Source organism: Cinclus cinclus, chromosome 37, assembly GCF_963662255.1.
Source record: "Cinclus cinclus chromosome 37, bCinCin1.1, whole genome shotgun sequence".
NCBI lineage: Eukaryota > Metazoa > Chordata > Aves > Passeriformes > Cinclidae > Cinclus > Cinclus cinclus.
Genome location: NC_085082.1, coordinates 441,327 through 465,688, shown reverse-complemented (window position 1 = coordinate 465,688; position 24,362 = coordinate 441,327). Strand labels below are relative to the sequence as shown.

General features: G+C 36.9%; 1 protein-coding gene across 1 annotated transcript in view; it reads left to right on the top strand.

Moving 5' to 3' along the window:
• LOC134055970 (signal-induced proliferation-associated 1-like protein 3) overlaps positions 1-24,362 on the top strand; it is a 62,852-nt gene continuing 38,490 nt past the window's right edge. The window contains 4 exon segments of the mRNA XM_062512443.1: positions 1-151; positions 1,889-1,921; positions 7,451-8,587; positions 23,085-23,215. Coding sequence (XP_062368427.1) covers positions 7,582-8,587; positions 23,085-23,215 — 1,137 coding nt within the window. The 5' untranslated portion in view covers positions 1-151; positions 1,889-1,921; positions 7,451-7,581.

Below are 24,362 nucleotides of genomic sequence, written 5' to 3'. Positions count from 1 at the left end.
GGCCTTTCCGCCAGCACCGGCGGACGCGGTGCCGGGGAGAGAGGGGGGTGGTCTCATTGGCCGGTGCGCTCGCACCGCCCCCCCTCATTGGCCGCCGCGCTCGCGCCGCTTCCGCTTCGCCCCCCCATTGGCCGCAGCGCTCGCTCCGCCGGTGAGTGACAACCGCTCCCCCCCTTCCCTTCCCTTCAGACCCCCGCCGGGCGCGGGGGTGGCCGGGAGGGGGACTCCGCTGCCGCCGTTTCCGCCGTTCTCGGGTAAGGCCCGGGTTTAAGGCCTGGAGAGGGGGATATTATTATTTTTTTTGTTTTTTAGGCCTTGAAAAAAAGGAAGGCGGCGTTGCGTGAGGGCCCGGAATCCTCGGGAATCACCCCCGGGGGTTTTTTTTTCCCGGTGCCCGGCGGGCGCTGCCGGGAGTTGTAGTTCTGAGGGGGAGAGCCCCTGAGGGAGGGGAGGGGCTCGCGGGGCTTGTTTTGAGGGGGAAATTGGAATTTTGGGGGGGGATTTCTGAGGGATTTTAGGGTGATTGAAAGGTTCCAGGGGGTGTTTTGAGGGAAGAAATTGCTGTTTGGGGGTTGCTGACGGGATTTAGTGTTCGGTTTTCAGGGGGAAATTTGATTTATTGGGGGGGGGGGGGGGGGTTAGGGGATTTGGGGTCCCTGAGGGGATTTGGGGTCCCTGAGGGGATTTGGGGTCGGATTTTGAAGGAAAAATGGGGATTTAGGGGAAATTTTGGCTCCCTGAGGGGATTTAGGGTTGGATTTTGAGGGAAAAATTTGGATTAGGGGAAAAAAATTGGGATTTAGGGGAAAAAAATTGGGATTTCTGAGGGGTTTTCGATTGGATTTTGAGGAAAAAAATTCTAATCTGGGAGAATTTGAGGTTCCTGACGGGATTTAGGGTTGGGTTTTGAGGGAAGAATTGGGATTTTAGGAAAATTTGGGATTTCTGAGGGGATTCGGGGCTGGATTTTGAGAGGAAAAATTGGGATTTAGGGGAACTCTTGGCTCCCTGAGGGGACTTAGGGTTGGATTTTGGAGGCAAAAATTGTGGATTTTGGGGCAATTTAGGGTTTCTGAGAGGTTCAGGGAGGTATTTTGAGGGGGAAAAAAAGAGATTTTGGGGTTGCTGAGGGGACTTAGTGTTCGGTTTTCAGGGGGAAATTTGATTTATGGGGGGACTTGGGGTTGGATTTTGAGGGAAAAAATTGGGATTTAGGGGAAATTTGGGATTTCTGAGGGGATTCAGGGCTGGATTTTGAGGGAAAAAAATAATTTGGGAGAATTTGAGGTTCCTGAGGGGATTTAGGGTTGGATTTTGAGGGAAAAAATTTTGATTTTTGGGAAATTTGGGATTTCTGAGGGGATTTAGGGCTGGATTTTGAGGAAAAATATTCTAATTTGGGTTTCCTGAGGGGATTTAGGGTTGGATTTTGAGGGAAAAAAAATTGATTTTTGGGGAAATTTGGGTTCCTGACAGGATTTGGGGTTGGATTTTTAGGGAAAATTGGGATTTTGTGGATATTTGGGATTTCTGAGGGGATTTAAGTTTGGATTTTGTGGGGAAAAAAAATGGGATTTTTGGGGAAATTTTGGTTCCTGACAGGATTTAGGGTTGGATTTTCAGGGAAAAATTGGGATTTTGGGGTTCTGGGGTTGGATTTTGATGAAAAATTTTGATGTTTTGGGCCAGCTTTCCTTTGCTTTCTCTTAAATTATTTTTTTCCTTGAAAAAAAAAAAAAAGGAATATTTTGGTTTTTATCCCCCAATTTTTCTCATTGTTTTTTAGTAAAATTCTCTAAAATCACCATGCAAAAGATTTAATTATTTCTCTAATTAATTGTTTTAATTAATCATATTAATTAATATTAATTTATTTCTCCTCTCCCAGCGTTCAGAAGGGATTTGGTGCCCTCAGGCTCAGGTAGGGCTGAAAACACCCCAAAAAATCACCCAAAATTCCCCTAAAGTTCACCCAAATTTCCCCCAAAAATTCACCCAAATTTCCCCCAAAAATTCACCCAAATTTCCCCAAAAATTCACCCAAATTCCCCTTAAAAAAAAAAATCTCCCAAATTTCCCCTTAAAGTCACCCAAATTTCCCCCCCGAAAATTCCCCAAAACCACCCCAGATCCAAAAATAAAAATCCCCCAAAAAATCCCAAAACTCCCCCGGAAAATCCCAAAAATCCCCTAAAAAATTCCCAAAATCCCAAAACAATCCCAAAACTCCCACCCAAAAATACCTAAAAAATCCCAAAAATCTCCTAAAACTGCCCCAGACCCACCAAAAAAAACCCCCAAAAATCCCAAAACTGCTCCAGAACCCCCCCCCAAAAAAACCCCAAAATTCTCCTCAAACCGCCCCAGACCCCAAAAAAACTTTAAAAAAATCCCAAAAAAATCCCAAATCTGCCCCCCAAAAATATCCTTGACAAATCCCCAAAAAATCCCCAAAACACCCCAAAAAATCCCAAAAATCGCCCCAGAAACCCCCAAAAAATCCCAAAAATCCCCCCCCAAAAAATCCCCAAAAAACCCCAAAAATCCCCAAAAAACCCCAAAAAATCCCAAAACCCCCCCCAAAAATCCCTGAAAAATCCCAAAAAAATCCCCCAAAATTCCCCAAACTCCCCCAAACCTTCCCAGAATTTCCAAAAATTCCCCCAAAATCCCAAAATTTCCCCCCAAAATCCCCAAATCCTCCCAGAACTGCCCCACCCCCATTAATTAACCCTCCCCTAATTAACGCCCCTTCATTATGCAAATGAGCTCCAGCTGCTTTTTGGGGTCTCCCATTTTCCCTTCCCCCACTCTGGGCCCCTCGTTTAATTAATGAGTCCCTCATTAATGAATTCATCATTAATTATTCTATCAACAGTGAATCCCTCATTAATGAAATCCTCTTTAATTAATCCATCATTAATGAATCCTTCATTAATGAATCCCTAACTAACCAATCCCTCATTAATGAATCCCTCATTAATGAACTCCTAATTAATGAATCCTTCATTAATGAACCCCTAATTAACCAATCCCTCATTAGTGAATTCCTCATTAATTAATCCATCATTAATGAATCCCTCATTAATGAATCCATTAATTAATCTATCATTAATGAAGCTTTCATCAGTGAATCCCTCATTCATGAATTCCTCATTAATTAATCCATCATTAATGAATCTCTCACTAATGAATCCCTCATTAATGAACTTCTAATTAATGAATCTCTCACTAATGAATCCCTCATTAATGAACTCCTAATTAATGAATCCCTCACTAATGAATCCCTCATTAATGAATCCCTCATTAATGAACTCCTAATTAATGAATCTCTCACTAATGAATCCCTCATTAATGAACTCCTAATTAATGAATCCCTCATTAATGAATCCCTAATTAACCAATCCCTCATTAGTGAATTCCTCATTAATTAATCCATCATTAATTAATCCATCATTAATGAATCCCTCATTAATTAATCCATTAATTAATCTATCATTAATGAAGCTTTCATCAGTGAATCCCTCATTCATGAATTCCTCATTAATTAATCTCTCATTAATGAATTCCTATTAATGAAGCCCTCATTAATGAATTCCTCATTAATTAATCCATCATTAATGAATCCCTTTTAATAAATTCCTAATTAATTAATCCCTCATTAGTGAAGCCTTCATTAACAAATTGCTTATTAATGACTCCCTGATTAATGAATTTCTTATTAATGAATCCCTCATTAATGAACCCCTAATTAACCAATCCCTCATTAGTGAATTCCTCATTAATTAATCCATCATTAATGAATCCCTCATTAATTAATCCATTAATTAATCTATCATTAATGAAGCTTTCATCAGTGAATCCCTCATTAATGAATTCCTCATTAATTAATCTCTCATTAATGAATTCCTATTAATGAAGCCCTCATTAATGAATCCCTCACTAATGAATCCCTCATTAATGAACTTCTAATTAATGAATCCCTCATTAATGAACTCCTAATTAATGAACTCCTAATTAATGAATCCCTCATTAATGAACTCCTAATTAATGAACTCCTAATTAATGAATCCCTCATTAATGAACTCCTCATTAATGAACTCCTAATTAATGAATCCCTCATTAGTGAACTCCTAATTAATGAACTCCTAATTAATGAATCCCTCATTAATGAACTCCTAATTAATGAATCTCTCACTAATGAATCCCTCATTAATGAACTCCTAATTAATGAATCCCTCATTAATGAACTCCTAATTAATGAACTCCTAATTAATGAATCCCTCATTAATGAATCCCTCACTAATGAATCTCTCACTAATGAATCCCTCATTAATGAACTCCTAATTAATGAATCCCTCATTAATGAACTCCTAATTAATGAATCTCTCATTAATGAATCCCTCATTAATGAACTCCTAATTAATGAATCTCTCACTAATGAATCCCTCATTAATGAACTCCTAATTAATGAATCTCTCATTAATGAATCCCTCATTAATTAACTCCTAATTAATGAATCCCTCATTAATGAACTCCTAATTAATGAATCCCTTAATGATGAATTTCTTATTACCAAATTCCTCATTTATGAATTTCTAATTAACAAAACTCTTAATGAATGTATTGCTAATTAATGGCTCCCTCATTAACGAGTCCCTAATGAATCCCTCGTTAACGAGCTCCAGGCCTGACCTAATTACAGGGGGAAATTCTCCTGGTTTTGGGGATTAATTACTTAATTTGGGGATTAATTAGTTAATTGTGGGATTGATTAGTTAATTCTGGGATTAATTAGTTAATTCTGGGATTAATTAGTTAATTCTGAGATTAATTAGTTAATTTGGGGATTGATTAGTTAATTCTGGGATTAATTAGTTAATTGTGGGATTGATTAGTTAATTCTGGGATTAATTAGTTAATTCTGGGATTAATTAGTTAATTGTGGGATTGATTAGTTAATTCTGGGATTAATTAGTTAATTCTGGGATTAATTAGTTAATTGTGGGATTGATTAGTTAATTGTGGGATTAATTAGTTAATTGTGGGATTGATTAGTTAATTCTGGGATTAATTAGTTAATTCTGAGATTAATTAGTTAATTCTGAGATTAATTAGTTAATTTGGGGATTGATTAGTTAATTGTGGGATTAATTAGTTAATTCTGGGATTAATTAGTTAATTCTGAGATTAATTAGTTAATTCTGGGATTAATTAGTTAATTCTGGGATTAATTAGTTAATTCTGAGATTAATTAGTTAATTCTGGGATTAATTAGTTAATTCTGAGATTAATTAGTTAATTTGGGGATTGATTAGTTAATTGTGGGATTAATTAGTTAATTGTGGGATTAATTAGTTAATTCTGGGATTAATTAGTTAATTCTGAGATTAATTAGTTAATTGTGGGATTAATTAGTTAATTCTGGGATTAATTAGTTAATTCTGAGATTAATTAGTTAATTCTGGGATTAATTAGTTAATTCTGAGATTAATTAGTTAATTCTGGGATTTAATTTGGGGTTTTTTGGGATTTATTTCTTATTTTTGGGGGTTAATTTCAGATTTTTTTTTTTTCAATTTATTTCTGATGTGTGGGAATATTTTGGAGGTTAATTAGCATTAATTAGAGTTAATTAGCATTAATTAGAGTTAATTAGCATTAATTAGAGTTTATCAGATAAAGCCATAGTGGGGGCCCAACTTTATCCTGATTTTTCCAGCTTTTTTCCCATTTTTTTTCCCATAAACTTCCCAAAAAATCTCCCGGAATTTCTGGATTTATTGCCACAAAAAATTCCTAAAAAGTCTCCTGGAATTTCTGGATTTATTTCCATGAAATTCCAAAATTTACTCCCACAAAAATTCCCAAAAATCCCCTGAAATTCGCGAATTTATTCCATAAAAATTCCCCAAAAATCCCCTGAAATTTTTGCATTTAATTCCATGATATTTCCGGATTTATTTCCATGAAAATTCCCCCAAATCCCCTAAAATTCCCGAATTTATTCCCACAAAAATTCCCAAAAATCCCCTGAAATTCCCGAATTTATTCTGCAAAAATTCCCCCAAAAATCCCCTGAAATTCTCGAATTTACTCCACAAAAATTCCCTGGAATTTTTGCATTTAATTCCATGAAATTCCCGAATTTATTCCCACAAAAATCCCAGAAAAATCCCCTGAAATTCCCGAATTTATTCCCACAAAAATTCCCCCAAAATCCCCTGAAATTCCCGAATTTATTCCCACAAAAATCCTCTGAAATCCTCTGAAATTCCCACATTTAATTCCATGATATTCCCGGATTTATTTCCGTGAAATTCCCCAAAAATCCCCTGAAATTTTTGCTTTTAATTCCATTAAATTCCCAAATTTATTCCCACAAAAATTCCCCAAACCCCCCTGGAATTCCCGAATTTATTCCCACAAAAATTCCCTAAAATTCCCTGGAATTTTCAGATTTAATTCCATGATATTTCGGGATTTATTCCCACGAAAATTCCCCCAAAAATCCCCTGAAATTCCCGAATTTATTCCACAAAAATTCCGAAAAATCCTCTGGAGTTCCTGAATTTATTCCACAAAAATATCCCTGGAAATTTTTGCGTTTAATTCCATGAAATTTCTGGATTTATTTCCACAAAAATTCCCCAAAAATCCCCTGAAATTCCCAAATTTATTCCCACAAAAATTCCCTAAAATCCTCTGGAATTTTCACATTTAATTCCATGAAATTTCTGGATTTATTTCCATGAAAATTCCCAAAACCTCCCTGGAATTCCAGAATTTATTCCCACAAAAATTTCCTAAAATTCCCTGGAATTTTCACATTTAATTCCATGATATTTCGGGATTTATTCCCACGAAAATGCCCCAAAAATCCCCTGAAATTCCCGAATTTATTCCGCAAAAATTCCCTAAAATCCTCTGGAATTTTCACATTTAATTCCATGAAATTTCTGGATTTATTTCCACGAAAATTCCCCAGAAATCCCCTGAAATTCCTGCATTTAATTCCATTGATATTCCCGGATTTATTTCCGTGAAAATTCCCTAAAATCCTCTGGAATTTTCACATTTTATTCCATGATATTTCGGGATTTATTCCCACAAAAATTCTCCAAAAATCCCCTGAAATTCCCGAATTTATTCTGCAAAAATTCCCTAAAATCCTCTGGAATTTTCACATTTAATTCCATGAAATTTCTGGATTTATTTCCACGAAAATTCCCCAAAAATCCCCTGAAATTCCCGAATTTATTCCCGCAAAAATCCCCTGAACTTCCCGCATTTAATTCCATTAAATTCCCAAATTTATTCCCCAAAAATCCCCTGGAATTCCCGCATTTAATTCCATCGATATTCCCGGATTTATTTCCGTGAAAATTCCCCGGAAATTCCCGAATTCGCTCCCTGCAGAATTCCCAGAATTCCCATTTCCTCCCCGCAGATCTCCCGCCATGCGTCGCCGCCGCCGCTCCGCCCTTTTCCCGCCGTTCCTTCCTCCCTTCCCGTTTTCCCCCGACCGAATCCCGCTCTTGCCGTGAGCCCCTCCCTCATCCCGCAATTCCCGCCGGGATCATGAATTCCCAACGCTCCGACATCCCCAACGTTCCCAAAATGGGCGTCCGCGCCCGCGTGGCCGAGTGGCCCCCGCGCGCCAAAGTTTCCGACGGATCCGCCGGGAATTCCGGGGATTTCCGACCCTTTCACCGCTCGGCTCGAAGAGCCGGCCGACGCTGCAAGGACGCGGAATTCCAAGCGGGATTTTCGGGAATTCCGTTGCGTCAGCGGAGCAGCAGCGAGGCGACGTTGAGCGAGTGCGATCCCGAAGAGACGCCGGAGGCGCGCGGGAATTGCGTCGGCGGCGCCGGATTGTTCCGCGAGTACGGCAGCACCTCTTCCATCGACGTCCAAGGAATTCCGGAGCAAAGCTTCTTCGAGATGCTCGACGAATTCCGGACTAAAAAACCGGAATTTTGCGCCGTCGGCGCGGAAACGCCGCGGCGCAAGGAGAAACCGCGCCGGCGCTGCGTCAAAAACGACGACTCCGTCTTCAAGAAGCTGCGCAACTCCCGGCACGACGGCGATGCCAAAGACCCCGAAGAACCCCGAGTCCCGGAACCGGCAAAATCTTGGATCTGCCGGAAAGGTTTCGCCCATTTTGACGTTCAGAGCATTTTCTTCGAGGCCGTTTCCGTCGTCGGCGCCGGAACGCGCCGTCGGAACACGGCGACGGGCGCGTCGGCCGCTTCGGCGGGATCCGAGCCCGGCTTTTGCGGCGCGGAGGATTCCAACCGCAAGGAAAACTTGGAACGGGATTTAGGCGACGACACCAGCAACGAGCTCTTGTTGAGCTGCCCTCACTTCCGCAACGAGATCGGCGGCGGGCGCGGGGAACGCGACGTCAGCTTCGCCGGATCGGCGTCGCCGGCGACGTTGGCGGAACGCGGAGCGGCCAACGCCGGAGTTTCGGTGCTGGAGCCGCCGAGGGAACGGCCCAGGAACGGCCGGAGGCCGCGCGGCTGCGGCGTGGAACACGCCGACCTCGGGGCGCGCTACTACCGGGAATACTTCCATGGCAAAGGTGGGGGGGGAGGGGAGGGGAGGGGGAGGGGAGGGGAGGGGAGGGGAGGGGGAGGGGAGGGGATTTCTTCGGGGGTTTCTTTGGGGGGGGGTTGGGGGATTTTTGGGGATTTTTTTGAGATTTTTTGAGATTTTTTTGGGGGTTTTTTTGGAATTTTTTTAAGGATTTTTTGGGGATTTTTTTCAGATTTTTTTGGGGATTTTTTTGGGGATTTTTTGGGGATTTTTTGGGGATTTTTTTGGGGATTTTTTTGGGGATTTTTGGGGATTTTTTTGGGGATTTTTTTGGGGATTTTTGGGGATTTTTTTGGAATTTTTAAAGGATTTTTTGGGATTTTTGGGGATTTTTTTGAGATTTTTTGAGATTTTTTTGGGGGTTTTTTTGGAATTTTTTTAAGGATTTTTTGGGGATTTTTTCAGATTTTTTGGGGATTTTTTGGGGATTTTTTTGGGGATTTTTTGGGGATTTTTTGGGGATTTTTTTGGGGATTTTTTTGGGGATTTTTTTGGGGATTTTTTTGGGGATTTTTTTGGGGATTTTTGGGGATTTTTAGGAATTTTTAAAGGATTTTTTGGGATTTTTGGGGATTTTTTTGGAATTTTTTAAGGATTTTTGGGGATTTTTTGGGGATTTTTTTCAGATTTTTTGGGGATTTTTTTGGGGATTTTTTGGGGATTTTTTTGGGGATTTTTTTGGGGATTTTTGAGGATTTTTTGGGGGATTTTTTGAGGATTTTTTGGGATTTTTCAGGGATTTTTTGGGGATTTTTTTGGAATTTTTTAGGGGTTTTTTTGGGATTTTTGTGGATTTTTGTGGAATTTTTTAAGGATTTTTGGGGATTTTTTGGGGATATTTTAGGCTTTTTTTGGGGATTTTTGGGGGATTTTTTGGGATTTTTCAGGGATTTTTTGGGGATTTTTTGGGTTTTTTGGGGATTTTTTGGTTTTTTTTTTCGGGATTTTTTTGGGGGGATTTTTTGGGGATTTCTTGGGGATTTTTTGGGGATTTTTTGGGGGATTTGTGGGGGATTTTTTGGGATTTTTTGGGCATTTTTGGGGATTTTTTTGAGATTTTTTGAGATTTTTTTGGGGGTTTTTTTGGAATTTTTTTAAGGATTTTTTGGGGATTTTTGGGGATTTTTTTTGAATTTTGGAAGGATTTTTTTGGGATTTTTTGGGGATTTTTTCAGATTTTTTTGGGATTTTTTGGGGATATTTTTGGGGATTTTTTTGGAATTTTTTAAGGATTTTTGGGGATTTTTTGGGGATTTTTTCAGATTTTTTGGGGATTTTTGGGGATTTTTTTGGAATTTTTTAAGGACTTTTTGGGGATTTTATGTGGATTTTTGAAGGATTTTTAAAGGATTTTTGGGGATTTTTTTTGGGGATTTTTTGGGGATTTTTTTGGAATTTTGGAAGGATTTTTGGGGATTTTTAGGGGATTTTTTTGGAATTTTTTAAGGAATTTTTGGGGATTTTTTCAGATTTTTTGGGGATTTTTGGGGGATTTTTTTGGGGATTTTTTGGGGGATTTTTGGGGATTTTTTTGGAATTTTTTAAGGAATTTTTGGGGATTTTTTTGGGGATTTTTTTGGGATTTTTGGGGATTTTTTGGAATTTATTAAGGAATTTTTGGGGATTTTTGGGGATTTTTTTGGAATTTTGGAAGGATTTTTTGGGGATTTTTTGGGGATTTTTTCAGATTTTTTTGGGATTTTTTGGGGATTTTTTTGGGGATTTTTGGGGATTTTTTTGGAATTTTTTAAGGAATTTTTGGGGATTTTTTCAGATTTTTTGGGGATTTTTTGGGGATTTTTTTGGGGATTTTTTGGGGGATTTTTGGGGATTTTTTTGGAATTTATTAAGGAATTTTTGGGGATTTTTTTGGGGATTTTTTTGGGGATTTTTGGGGATTTTTTTGGAATTTATTAAGGAAATTTTGGGGATTTTTTGGGGATTTTTTCAGATTTTTTGGGGATTTTTTTGGGGATTTTTGGGGATTTTTTTGGGAATTTTTTTGGGGATTTTTGGGGATTTTTGAGGGTTTTTTTGGAATTTTTTTAAGGATTTTTTGGGGATTTTTGGGGATTTTTTTGGAATTTTTGAAGGATTTTTGGGGATTTTTAGGGGATTTTTTTGGAGTTTTTTAAGGAATTTTTGGGGATTTTTTTCAGATTTTTTGGGGATTTTTTGGGGATTTTTTTGGGGGTTTTTTTGGGGATTTTTGGGGATTTTTGAGGGTTTTTTTGGAATTTTTTTAAGGATTTTTTGGGGATTTTTGGGGATTTTTTTGGAATTTTTGAAGGATTTTTGGGGATTTTTAGGGGATTTTTTTGGAGTTTTTTAAGGAATTTTTGGGGATTTTTTTCAGATTTTTTGGGGATTTTTTGGGGATTTTTTTGGGGGTTTTTTTGGAATTTTTTTAAGGATTTTTTGGGGATTTTTGGGGATTTTTTTGAATTTTTGAAGGATTTTTGGGGATTTTTTGGGGATTTTTTCAGATTTTTTGGGGATTTTTGGGGATTTTTTTGGAATTTTTTAAGGAATTTTTGGGGATTTTTTTGGAATTTTTTAAGGATTTTTGGGGATTTTTTGGGGATTTTTTCAGATTTTTTTGGGGGGATTTTTTGGGGAATTTTGGGGATTTTTTTGGAATTTTTGAAGGATTTTTGGGGATTTTTTCAGATTTTTTGGGGATTTTTTTGGGATTTTTTCAGATTTTTTGGGGATTTTTTTGGGGATTTTTGGGGATTTTTTTGGAAAGTTTTAAGGAATTTTTGGGGATTTTTTGGGGATTTTTTCAGATTTTTTGGGGATTTTTTTTTGGGATTTTTAAAGGATTTTTGGGGTTTTTTTTGGAATTTTTTAAGGCTTTTTGGGGATTTTTTGGGGATTTTTTGGGGATTTTCAGGAGATTTTTTGGGGATTTTTTTGAGATTTTTTTGAGATTTTTTTTTGGGGGTTTTTGGGGATTTTTTGTGGATTTTTTTGGGGATTTTTGGGGGATTTTTCAGGGATTTTTTCGGGATTTTTTGGAAATTTTTTGGGGATGTTCTGGGAATTTTTGAGGATTTTTTGGGGATTTTTTAGGGATTTTTTTTGGGATTTTTTTTGGGATTTTTGTGGATTTTTGTGGAATTTTTTAAGGATTTTTAAAGGATTTTTTAGGGATATTTTAGGTTTTTTTGGGGGATTTTTGGGGGATTTTTTGGGATTTTTCAGGGATTTTTTGGGGATTTTTGGGGATTTTTTGGGGTTTTTTGGGGATTTTTTAGGCTTTTTTTGGGGATTTGTGGGGGATTTTTTGGGATTTTTTGGGGATTTTTGGGGATTTTTTTGGGTTTTTTTGGGGATTTTTTTGAGGATTTTTGGGGATTTTTTTGGAATTTTTTAAGGATTTTTGGGGATTTTTTGTGGATTTTTTTGAGATTTTTAAAGGATTTTTGGGGATTTTTTGGGAATTTTTTCAGATTTTTTGAGGGATTTTTTGGGGATTTTTAGGAGATTTTTTTTGGGATTTTTGGGGATTTTTTGAGGATTTTTTGGGAATTTTTGGGGGATTTTTTTGGACTTTTCAGGGATTTTTTGGAGATTTTTTTGGAGTTTTTTGGGGATTTTTAGGGATTTTATTAGGGATTTTTTGGGGATTTTTTGGAGATTTTTTTTTGGGGATTTCTGGGGATTTTTTTGGAATTTTTTAAGGATTTTTGGGGATTTTTTGGGGATTTTTGAAGTATTTTTAGGCTTTTTTGGGGGATTTTTTAGGCTTTTTTATTGGGATTTTTGGGGGATTTTTTGGAGATTTTTTTGGGATTTTTCGGGGATTTTTTTGGTTTTTTTGGGGATTTTTTGGGGATTTTTTGGGGATTTTTTGGGGATTTTTTGGGGATTTTTTGGGGATTTTTTGGGGATTTTTTTGGGAATCTGTTGTGACTTTTTGGGGGATTTTTAGGGATTTTTTTGAGAATTTTTTGGGGCTTTTTTTGGGATTTCCCAATTTCCCCAAAAAATCCCCCAAAAATCCCCCAAAAATCCAAAAAAAAAATATCCCCAAAAATTCCAAAAAAATCCTCAAAAATCCTCAAAAAATCCCCAAAAAATCCCCAAAAAATCCGAAAAAAATTCGAAAAAAATCCAAAAAAAATCCCACAAAAAATCCCCCAAAAATCCCCCAAAAATAAAAAAAAAAAAACCCAAAAAAATCCTCAAAAAATCCTCAAAAATCCTCAAAAAATCCTCAAAAAATCCCCAAAAAATCCCTAAAAAAATTCCAATAAATCCTCAAAAAATTCCCAAAAAAATCCAAAAAAAATCCTCAAAAAATTCGAAAAAAATGCAAAAAAATCCCCATGAAATCCCTGAAAAATCCTCAAAAAAATCCCCAAAAAATCCTCAAAAGTTCCCAGAAAATCCCTGAAAAATCCCCAAAAAATCCCCAAAAAATCCCCCAAAAATCCCCCAAAAAATCCCTAAAAAAATTCCAATAAATCCTCAAAAAAATTCCCAAAAAAATCCAAAAAAATCCTCAAAAAATTCGAAAAAAATGCAAAAAAATCCCCAAGAAATCTCTGAAAAATCCTGAAAAAAATCCCCAAAAATCCCCAAAAAAATCCTCAAAAATTCCCAAAAAATCTTCAAAAATTCCCAAAAAGTCCCCCAAAAAAATCCCAAAATATCCCCAAAAAATCCCCCAAAAATCCCCAAAAAATCCTCAAAAATTCCCAAAAAATCCTGAAAAAATCCCCAAAAAATCCCCCAAAAATCAAAAAAAATCCCCAAAAAATCCTCAAAAAATCCCCAAAAAATTTCCAAAAAATCCTCAAAAATAATCCCAAAAAATCCTCAAAAAATCCTCAAAAAATCCTCAAAAATCCTCAAAAAATCCCCAAAAAATCCAAAAAAATCCTCAAAAAATTCGAAAAAAATGCAAAAAAATCCCCAAGAATTCCCTGAAAAATCCTCAAAAAATCCCCAAAAAATCCTGAAAAAAATCCCCAAAAATCCCCAAAAAATCCCCAAAAAATCCTCAAAAGTTCCCAGAAAATCCCTGAAAAATCCCCAAAAAAATCCTCAAAAAATCCCCAAAAAATCCCCAAAAATCCTCAAAAAAATCCCAAAAAATCCTCAAAAAATCCTCAAAAAAATCCCCAAAAAATCCTTTAAAAATTCGAAAAAAATCCAAAAAAATCCCGGAAAAAATCCCAAAAAATCCCCAAAAATCCCCAAAAAATCCCGGAAAAAATCCCAAAAAATCCCCGATAGCCCCAAGAACTGTCCCCAAATTCCCCCTTTTCCCAAAATTCCCATTTTTCCCACAGAACATTCCAATGACTTCGGCGTGGACGACGAGCTCGGCCCCGTTGCCGTCAGCGTCCGCAGCCTCCCAGAATTGCCCAAATTCCCCCAATTGCCAAAAGTCCCCAAACCCCTCCCAAAATTCCCCTTTCTTCCCATTTCTCCTCCCCAAATTCCCCTTTCTCCCCAATTTTTTTTCCCTCGAAAATCCCATTTTTCCTCTGAAAAATCCCCAGAAAATCCCAAAAAATCCTCAAAAAATCCCCAAAAAATCCCTAAAAAAATTCCAATAAATCCTCAAAAAATTCCCAAAAAAATCCAAAAAAATCCTCAAAAAATTCGAAAAAAATGCAAAAAAATCCCCAAGAAAGCTCTGAAAAATCCTGAAAAAAATCCCCCAAAATCCCCAAAAAAATCCTCAAAAATTCCCAAAAAATCTTCAAAAATTCCCAAAAAGTCCCCCAAAAAAATCCCAAAATATCCCCAAAAAATCCCCCAAAAATCCCCAAAAAATCCTCAAAAATTCCCAAAAAATCCTGAAAAAAATCCCCAAAAAATCCTCAAAAAATCCGCAAAAAATCCAAAAAAATCCTCAAAAAATTCGAAAAAAATGCAAAAAAATCCCCAAGAAATCCCTGAAAAATCCTCAAAAAATCCCCAAAAAATCCTGAAAAAAATCCCCAAAAATCCCCAAAATATCCCCAAAAAATCCCCAAAAAATCCTCAAAAGTTCCCAGAAAGTCCCTGAAAAATCCCCAAAAAATCCTCAAAAAATCCCCAAAAAATCCCCAAAAAATCCCAAAAAATCCTCAAAAAAATCCCCAAAAAATCCTTTAAAAATTCGAAAAAAATCCAAAAAAATCCCGGAAAAAATCCCCAAAAATCCCCAAAAAATCCCGGAAAAAATCCCAAAAAATCCCCGATAGCCCCAAGAACTGTCCCCAAATTCCCCCTTTTCCCAAAATTCCCATTTTTCCCACAGAACATTCCAATGACTTCGGCGTGGACGACGAGCTCGGCCCCGTTGCCGTCAGCGTCCGCAGCCTCCCAGAATTGCCCAAATTCCCCCAATTGCCAAAAGTCCCCAAACCCCTCCCAAAATTCCCCTTTCTTCCCATTTCTCCTCCCCAAATTCCCCTTTCTCCCCAATTTTTTTTCCCTCGAAAATCCCATTTTTCCTCTGAAAAATCCCCAGAAAATCCCAAAAAATCCTCAAAAAATCCCCAAAAAATCCCTAAAAAAATTCCAATAAATCCTCAAAAAATTCCCAAAAAAATCCAAAAAAATCCTCAAAAAATTCGAAAAAAATGCAAAAAAATCCCCAAGAAAGCTCTGAAAAATCCTGAAAAAAATCCCCAAAAATCCCCAAAAAAATCCTCAAAAATTCCCAAAAAATCTTCAAAAATTCCCAAAAAGTCCCCCAAAAAAATCCCAAAATATCCCCAAAAAATCCCCCAAAAATCCCCAAAAAATCCTCAAAAATTCCCAAAAAATCCTGAAAAAATCCCCAAAAAATCCCCCAAAAATCAAAAAAAATCCCCAAAAAATCCTCAAAAAATCCCCAAAAAATTTCCAAAAAATCCTCAAAAAATCCCCAAAAAATCCAAAAAAATCCTCAAAAAATTCGAAAAAAATGCAAAAAAATCCCCAAGAAATCCCTGAAAAATCCTCAAAAAATCCCCAAAAAATCCTGAAAAAAATCCCCAAAAATCCCCAAAATATCCCCAAAAAATCCCCAAAAAATCCTCAAAAGTTCCCAGAAAATCCCTGAAAAATCCCCAAAAAATCCTCAAAAAATCCCCAAAAAATCCCAAAAAATCCTCAAAAAAATCCCAAAAAATCCCAAAAAATCCTCAAAAATCCTCAAAAAAATCCCCAAAAAATCCTTTAAAAATTCGAAAAAAATCCAAAAAAATCCCGGAAAAAATCCCAAAAAATCCCCAAAAATCCCCAAAAAATCCCGGAAAAAATCCCAAAAAATCCCCGATAGCCCCAAGAACTGTCCCCAAATTCCCCCTTTTCCCAAAATTCCCATTTTTCCCCCAGAACATTCCAATGACTTCGGCGTGGACGACGAGCTCGGCCCCGTTGCCGTCAGCGTCCGCAGCCTCCCAGAATTGCCCAAATTCCCCCAATTGCCAAAAGTCCCCAAACCCCTCCCAAAATTCCCCTTTCTTCCCATTTCTCCTCCCCAAATTCCCCTTTCTCCCCAATTTTTTTTCCCTCGAAAATCCCATTTTTCCTCTGAAAAATCCCCAGAAAATCCCCAAAAATCCCCAAAAAATCCTCAAAAAATCCCCAAAAAATCCCTAAAAAAATTCCAATAAATCCTCAAAAAATTCCCAAAAAAATCCAAAAAAATCCTCAAAAAATTCGAAAAAAATGCAAAAAAATCCCCAAGAAAGCTCTGAAAAATCCTGAAAAAAATCCCCAAAAATCCCCAAAAAAATCCTCAAAAATTCCCAAAAAATCTTCAAAAATTCCCAAAAAGTCCCCCAAAAAAATCCCAAAATATCCCCAAAAAATCCCCCAAAAATCCCCAAAAAATCCTCAAAAATTCCCAAAAAATCCTGAAAAAATCCCCAAAAAATCCCCCAAAAATCAAAAAAAATCCCCAAAAAATCCTCAAAAAATCCCCAAAAAATTTCCAAAAAATCCTCAAAAAATCCCCAAAAAATCCAAAAAAATCCTCAAAAAATTCGAAAAAAATGCAAAAAAATCCCCAAGAAATCCCTGAAAAATCCTCAAAAAATCCCCAAAAAATCCTGAAAAAAATCCCCAAAAATCCCCAAAATATCCCCAAAAAATCCCCAAAAAATCCTCAAAAGTTCCCAGAAAATCCCTGAAAAATCCCCAAAAAATCCTCAAAAAATCCCCAAAAAATCCCAAAAAATCCTCAAAAAAATCCCAAAAAATCCTCAAAAAATCCTCAAAAATCCTCAAAAAAATCCCCAAAAAATCCTTTAAAAATTCGAAAAAAATCCAAAAAAATCCCGGAAAAAATCCCCAAAAATCCCCAAAAAATCCCGGAAAAAATCCCAAAAAATCCCCAATAGCCCCAAGAACTGTCCCCAAATTCCCCCTTTTCCCAAAATTCCCATTTTTCCCCCAGAACATTCCAATGACTTCGGCGTGGACGACGAGCTCGGCCCCGTTGCCGTCAGCGTCCGCAGCCTCCCAGAATTGCCCAAATTCCCCCAATTGCCAAAAGTCCCCAAACCCCTCCCAAAATTCCCCTTTCTTCCCATTTCTCCTCCCCAAATTCCCCTTTCTCCCCAATTTTTTTTCCCTCGAAAATCCCATTTTTCCTCTGAAAAATCCCCAGAAAATCCCAAAAAATCCTCAAAAAATCCCCAAAAAATCCCTAAAAAAATTCCAATAAATCCTCAAAAAATTCCCAAAAAAATCCAAAAAAATCCTCAAAAAATTCGAAAAAAATGCAAAAAAATCCCCAAGAAATCTCTGAAAAATCCTGAAAAAAATCCCCAAAAATCCCCAAAAAAATCCTCAAAAATTCCCAAAAAATCTTCAAAAATTCCCAAAAAGTCCCCCAAAAAAATCCCAAAATATCCCCAAAAAATCCCCCAAAAATCCCCAAAAAATCCTCAAAAATTCCCAAAAAATCCTGAAAAAATCCCCAAAAAATCCCCCAAAAATCAAAAAAAATCCCCAAAAAATCCTCAAAAAATCCCCAAAAAATTTCCAAAAAATCCTCAAAAAATCCCCAAAAAATCCAAAAAAATCCTCAAAAAATTCGAAAAAAATGCAAAAAAATCCCCAAGAAATCCCTGAAAAATCCTCAAAAAATCCCCAAAAAATCCTGAAAAAAATCCCCAAAAATCCCCAAAATATCCCCAAAAAATCCCCAAAAAATCCTCAAAAGTTCCCAGAAAATCCCTGAAAAATCCCTGAAAAATCCCCAAAAAATCCTCAAAAAATCCCCAAAAAATCCCAAAAAATCCTCAAAAAAATCCCCAAAAAATCCCCAAAAAATCCCAAAAAATCCTCAAAAAAATCCCCAAAAAATCCTTTAAAAATTCGAAAAAAATCCAAAAAAATCCCGGAAAAAATCCCCAAAAATCCCCAAAAAATCCCGGAAAAAATCCCAAAAAATCCCCGATAGCCCCAAGAACTGTCCCCAAATTCCCCCTTTTCCCAAAATTCCCATTTTTCCCACAGAACATTCCAATGACTTCGGCGTGGACGACGAGCTCGGCCCCGTTGCCGTCAGCGTCCGCAGCCTCCCAGAATTGCCCAAATTCCCCCAATTGCCAAAAGTCCCCAAACCCCTCCCAAAATTCCCCTTTCTTCCCATTTCTCCTCCCCAAATTCCCCTTTCTCCCCAATTTTTTTTCCCTCGAAAATCCCATTTTTCCTCTGAAAAATCCCCAGAAAATCCCCAAAAATCCCCAAAAAATCCTCAAAAAATCCCCAAAAAATCCCTAAAAAAATTCCAATAAATCCTCAAAAAATTCCCAAAAAAATCCAAAAAAATCCTCAAAAAATTCCAAAAAAATGCAAAAAAATCCCCAAGAAATCTCTGAAAAATCCTGAAAAAAATCCCCAAAAATCCCCAAAAAAATCCTCAAAAATTCCCAAAAAATCTTCAAAAATTCCCAAAAAGTCCCCCAAAAAAATCCCAAAATATCCCCAAAAAATCCCCCAAAAATCCCCAAAAAATCCTCAAAAATTCCCAAAAAATCCTGAAAAAATCCCCAAAAAATCCCCCAAAAATCAAAAAAAATCCCCAAAAAATCCTCAAAAAATCCCCAAAAAATTTCCAAAAAATCCTCAAAAAATCCCCAAAAAATCCAAAAAAATCCTCAAAAAATTCGAAAAAAATGCAAAAAAATCCCCAAGAAATCCCTGAAAAATCCTCAAAAAATCCCCAAAAAATCCTGAAAAAAATCCCCAAAAATCCCCAAAATATCCCCAAAAAATCCCCAAAAAATCCTCAAAAGTTCCCAGAAAATCCCTGAAAAATCCCTGAAAAATCCCCAAAAAATCCTCAAAAAATCCCCAAAAAATCCCAAAAAATCCTCAAAAAAATCCCCAAAAAATCCCCAAAAAATCCCAAAAAATCCTCAAAAAAATCCCCAAAAAATCCTTTAAAAATTCGAAAAAAATCCAAAAAAATCCCGGAAAAAATCCCCAAAAATCCCCAAAAAATCCCGGAAAAAATCCCAAAAAATCCCCGATAGCCCCAAGAACTGTCCCCAAATTCCCCCTTTTCCCAAAATTCCCATTTTTCCCCCAGAACATTCCAATGACTTCGGCGTGGACGACGAGCTCGGCCCCGTTGCCGTCAGCGTCCGCAGCCTCCCAGAATTGCCCAAATTCCCCCAATTGCCAAAAGTCCCCAAACCCCTCCCAAAATTCCCCTTTCTTCCCATTTCTCCTCCCCAAATTCCCCTTTCTCCCCGATTTTTTTTCCCTCGAAAATCCCATTTTTCCTCTGAAAAATCCCCAGAAAATCCCCAAAAATCCCCAAAAAATCCTCAAAAAATCCCCAAAAAATCCCTAAAAAAATTCCAATAAATCCTCAAAAAATTCCCAAAAAAATCCAAAAAAATCCTCAAAAAATTCCAAAAAAATGCAAAAAAATCCCCAAGAAATCTCTGAAAAATCCTGAAAAAAATCCCCAAAAATCCCCAAAAAAATCCTCAAAAATTCCCAAAAAATCTTCAAAAATTCCCAAAAAGTCCCCCAAAAAATCCCAAAATATCCCCAAAAAATCCCCAAAAATCCCCAAAAAATCCTCAAAAATTCCCAAAAAATCCTGAAAAAATCCCCAAAAAATCCCCCAAAAATCAAAAAAAATCCCCAAAAAATCCTCAAAAAATCCCCAAAAAATTTCCAAAAAATCCTCAAAAAATCCCCAAAAAATCCAAAAAAATCCTCAAAAAATTCGAAAAAAATGCAAAAAAATCCCCAAGAAATCCCTGAAAAATCCTCAAAAATCCCCAAAAAATCCTGAAAAAAATCCCCAAAAATCCCCAAAATATCCCCAAAAAATCCCCAAAAAATCCTCAAAAGTTCCCAGAAAATCCCTGAAAAATCCCTGAAAAATCCCCAAAAAATCCTCAAAAAATCCCCAAAAAATCCCAAAAAATCCTCAAAAAAATCCCCAAAAAATCCCCAAAAAATCCCAAAAAATCCTTTAAAAAAATCCCCAAAAAATCCTTTAAAAATTCGAAAAAAATCCAAAAAAATCCCGGAAAAAATCCCCAAAAATCCCCAAAAAATCCCGGAAAAAATCCCAAAAAATCCCCGATAGCCCCAAGAACTGTCCCCAAATTCCCCCTTTTCCCAAAATTCCCATTTTTCCCCCAGAACATTCCAATGACTTCGGCGTGGACGACGAGCTCGGCCCCGTTGCCGTCAGCGTCCGCAGCCTCCCAGAATTGCCCAAATTCCCCCAATTGCCAAAAGTCCCCAAACCCCTCCCAAAATTCCCCTTTCTTCCCATTTCTCCTCCCCAAATTCCCCTTTCTCCCCAATTTTTTTTCCCTCGAAAATCCCATTTTTCCTCTGAAAAATCCCCAGAAAATCCCCAAAAATCCCCAAAAAATCCTCAAAAAATCCCCAAAAAATCCCTAAAAAAATTCCAATAAATCCTCAAAAAATTCCCAAAAAAATCCAAAAAAATCCTCAAAAAATTCCAAAAAAATGCAAAAAAATCCCCAAGAAATCTCTGAAAAATCCTGAAAAAAATCCCCAAAAATCCCCAAAAAAATCCTCAAAAATTCCCAAAAAATCTTCAAAAATTCCCAAAAAGTCCCCCAAAAAAATCCCAAAATATCCCCAAAAAATCCCCCAAAAATCCCCAAAAAATCCTCAAAAATTCCCAAAAAATCCTGAAAAAATCCCCAAAAAATCCCCCAAAAATCAAAAAAATCCCCAAAAAATCCTCAAAAAATCCCCAAAAAATTTCCAAAAAATCCTCAAAAAATCCCCAAAAAATCCAAAAAAATCCTCAAAAAATTCGAAAAAAATGCAAAAAAATCCCGGAAAAAATCCCCAAAAATCCCCAAAAAATCCCGGAAAAAATCCCAAAAAATCCCCGATAGCCCCAAGAACTGTCCCCAAATTCCCCCTTTTCCCAAAATTCCCATCTTTCCCCCAGAACATTCCAATGACTTCGGCGTGGACGACGAGCTCGGCCCCGTTGCCGTCAGCGTCCGCAGCCTCCCAGAATTGCCCAAATTCCCCCAATTGCCAAAAGTCCCCAAACCCCTCCCAAAATTCCCCTTTCTTCCCATTTCTCCTCCCCAAATTCCCCTTTCTCCCCAATTTTTTTTCCCTCGAAAATCCCATTTTTCCTCTGAAAAATCCCCAGAAAATCCCAAAAAATCCTCAAAAAATCCCCAAAAAATCCCTAAAAAAATTCCAAAAAATCCTCAAAAAATTCCCAAAAAAATCCAAAAAAATCCTCAAAAAATTCGAAAAAAATGCAAAAAAATCCCCAAGAAAGCTCTGAAAAATCCTGAAAAAAATCCCCAAAAATCCCCAAAAAAATCCTCAAAAATTCCCAAAAAATCTTCAAAAATTCCCAAAAAGTCCCCCAAAAAAATCCCAAAATATCCCCAAAAAATCCCCCAAAAATCCCCAAAAAATCCTCAAAAATTCCCAAAAAATCCTGAAAAAATCCCCAAAAAATCCCCCAAAAATCAAAAAAAATCCCCAAAAAATCCTCAAAAAATCCTCAAAAAATCCCCAAAAAATTTCCAAAAAATCCTCAAAAAATCCCCAAAAAATCCAAAAAAATCCTCAAAAAATTCGAAAAAAATGCAAAAAAATCCCCAAGAAATCCCTGAAAAATCCCCAAAAAATCCCCAAAAAATCCTGAAAAAAATCCCCAAAAATCCCCAAAATATCCCCAAAAAATCCCCAAAAAATCCTCAAAAATTCCCAGAAAATCCCTGAAAAATCCCTGAAAAATCCCCAAAAAATCCTCAAAAAATCCCCAAAAAATCCCCAAAAATCCCCAAAAAAATCCCCAAAAAATCCCCAAAAAATCCTCAAAAATCCTCAAAAAAATCCCCAAAAAATCCTTTAAAAATTCGAAAAAAATCCAAAAAAATCCCGGAAAAAATCCCCAAAAATCCCCAAAAAATCCCGGAAAAAATCCCAAAAAATCCCCGATAGCCCCAAGAACTGTCCCCAAATTCCCCCTTTTCCCAAAATTCCCATTTTTCCCCCAGAACATTCCAATGACTTCGGCGTGGACGACGAGCTCGGCCCCGTTGCCGTCAGCGTCCGCAGCCTCCCAGAATTGCCCAAATTCCCCCAATTGCCAAAAGTCCCCAAACCCCTCCCAAAATTCCCCTTTCTTCCCATTTCTCCTCCCCAAATTCCCCTTTCTCCCCAATTTTTTTTCCCTCGAAAATCCCATTTTTCCTCTGAAAAATCCCCATCCCAAAAAATCCTCAAAAAATCCCCAAAAAATCCCTAAAAAAATTCCAATAAATCCTCAAAAAATTCCCAAAAAAATCCAAAAAAATCCTCAAAAAATTCGAAAAAAATGCAAAAAAATCCCCAAGAAAGCTCTGAAAAATCCTGAAAAAAATCCCCAAAAATCCCCAAAAAAATCCTCAAAAATTCCCAAAAAATCTTCAAAAATTCCCAAAAAGTCCCCCAAAAAAATCCCAAAATATCCCCAAAAAATCCCCCAAAAATCCCCCAAAAAATCCTCAAAAATTCCCAAAAAATCCTGAAAAAAATCCCCAAAAAATCCCCCAAAAATCAAAAAAAATCCCCAAAAAATCCTCAAAAAATCCCCAAAAAATTTGCCAAAAAATCCTCAAAAAATCCCCAAAAAATCCAAAAAAATCCTCAAAAAATTCGAAAAAAATGCAAAAAGATCCCCAAGAAATCCCTGAAAAATCCTCAAAAATTCCCAGAAATCCCTGAAAATCCCCAAAAAAATCCTCAAAAAATCCCCAAAAAATCCCCAAAAAATCCCCAAAAATCCTCAAAAAAATCCCCAAAAAAATCCCCAAAAAATCCTCAAAAATCCTCAAAAAAATCCCCAAAAAATCCTTTAAAAATTCGAAAAAAATCCAAAAAAATCCCGGAAAAAATCCCAAAAAATCCCCAAAAATCCCCAAAAAAATCCCGGAAAAAATCCCAAAAAATCCCCGATAGCCCCAAGAACTGTCCCCAAATTCCCCCTTTTCCCAAAATTCCCATTTTTCCCACAGAACATTCCAATTACTTCGGCGTGGACGACAAGCTCGGCCCCGTTGCCGTCAGCGCGCGGCGCGAGAAGCTCGAGGAGCCCTCGGAGCACGGCCCCCAATTCCAGCAGCGCCTCATCCTCCGCACCAGCCAGGTCCCAAAAACCCCAAAAAATAAAAATAAACCCCCAAAAAAATTTAAAAATTAAAAAAAAAACCCAAAAAACCCCAAAAAAATCCCCCCCAAAACATCCCCTTGAAACCCAGCCGGCAAATCCGAAAACCCGGCCCGAGAATAGGAGCGTCGGAGAAAATCGGGGGTGGAGGGGAAAAGGTGGAAAAATTGGATCTGGAAAAATCGGATTGGATCGGAAGGTTTGGGTTGTTAGGATTGGGATTTGGTCTCTGATTTAAGGAGAATTCCCTGAAATAAATGGGAATTTGGGAATGGGAAAAATTGGGAAAATTCTGTCCCGAAAATTCGCATTGTTATTGACGAAAAAATTCTGATTTTTTTTTCTGATTTTAGGGAGAATTCACTGAAATAAATGGGAAGTTGGGAATGGGAAAAATTGGGAAAATTCTGTCCCGAAAATTCACATTTTATTGGCAAAAAAAAATTCAATTTTTTTCTGATTTTAGGGGGAATTTCCAGAAAAAAATGGGAATTTGGGAATGGCAAAAATTGGGGAAATTTTAGTCCCAAAAATTCACATTTTCTGACAAAAAAATTGTGATTTTTGTGTGATTTTAGGGAGAATTCCCAGAAAAAAAATGGGAATTTGGAGAGGGGAAAAGAGAGGAAAACAGGGAAAATTTTTGTCTCAAAAATTCGCATTTTATTGATGAAAAAATTCTGATTTTTTTCTGATTTTAGGGAGAATTCCCAGAAATAAATGGGAATTTGGGAATGGGAAAAGTTGGGAAAATTCTGTCCTGAAAATTCACATTTTATTGACGAAAAAATTCTGATTTTTTTCCCATGAAAATTCCAAATTTTTCATCATCGAAATTCCCATTTTTCCATTATTTAAATGAGAATTCTCAGAAAAAAAATGGGAATTTGGAAAGGGAAAAATAGGAGAAAACAGGAAAATTTTAGTCCCAAAAATTCACATTTTATTGGCAAAAAAAATCCAATTTTTTTCTGATTTTAGGGGAGAATTCCAGAAATAAATGGGAATTTGGAAATGGGAAAAGTTGGGAAAATTCTGTCCCGAAAATTCACATTTTATTGATGAAAAAATTCTGATTTTTTTTCCCATGAAAATTCCAAATTTTTCATCATCAAATTTCCAATTT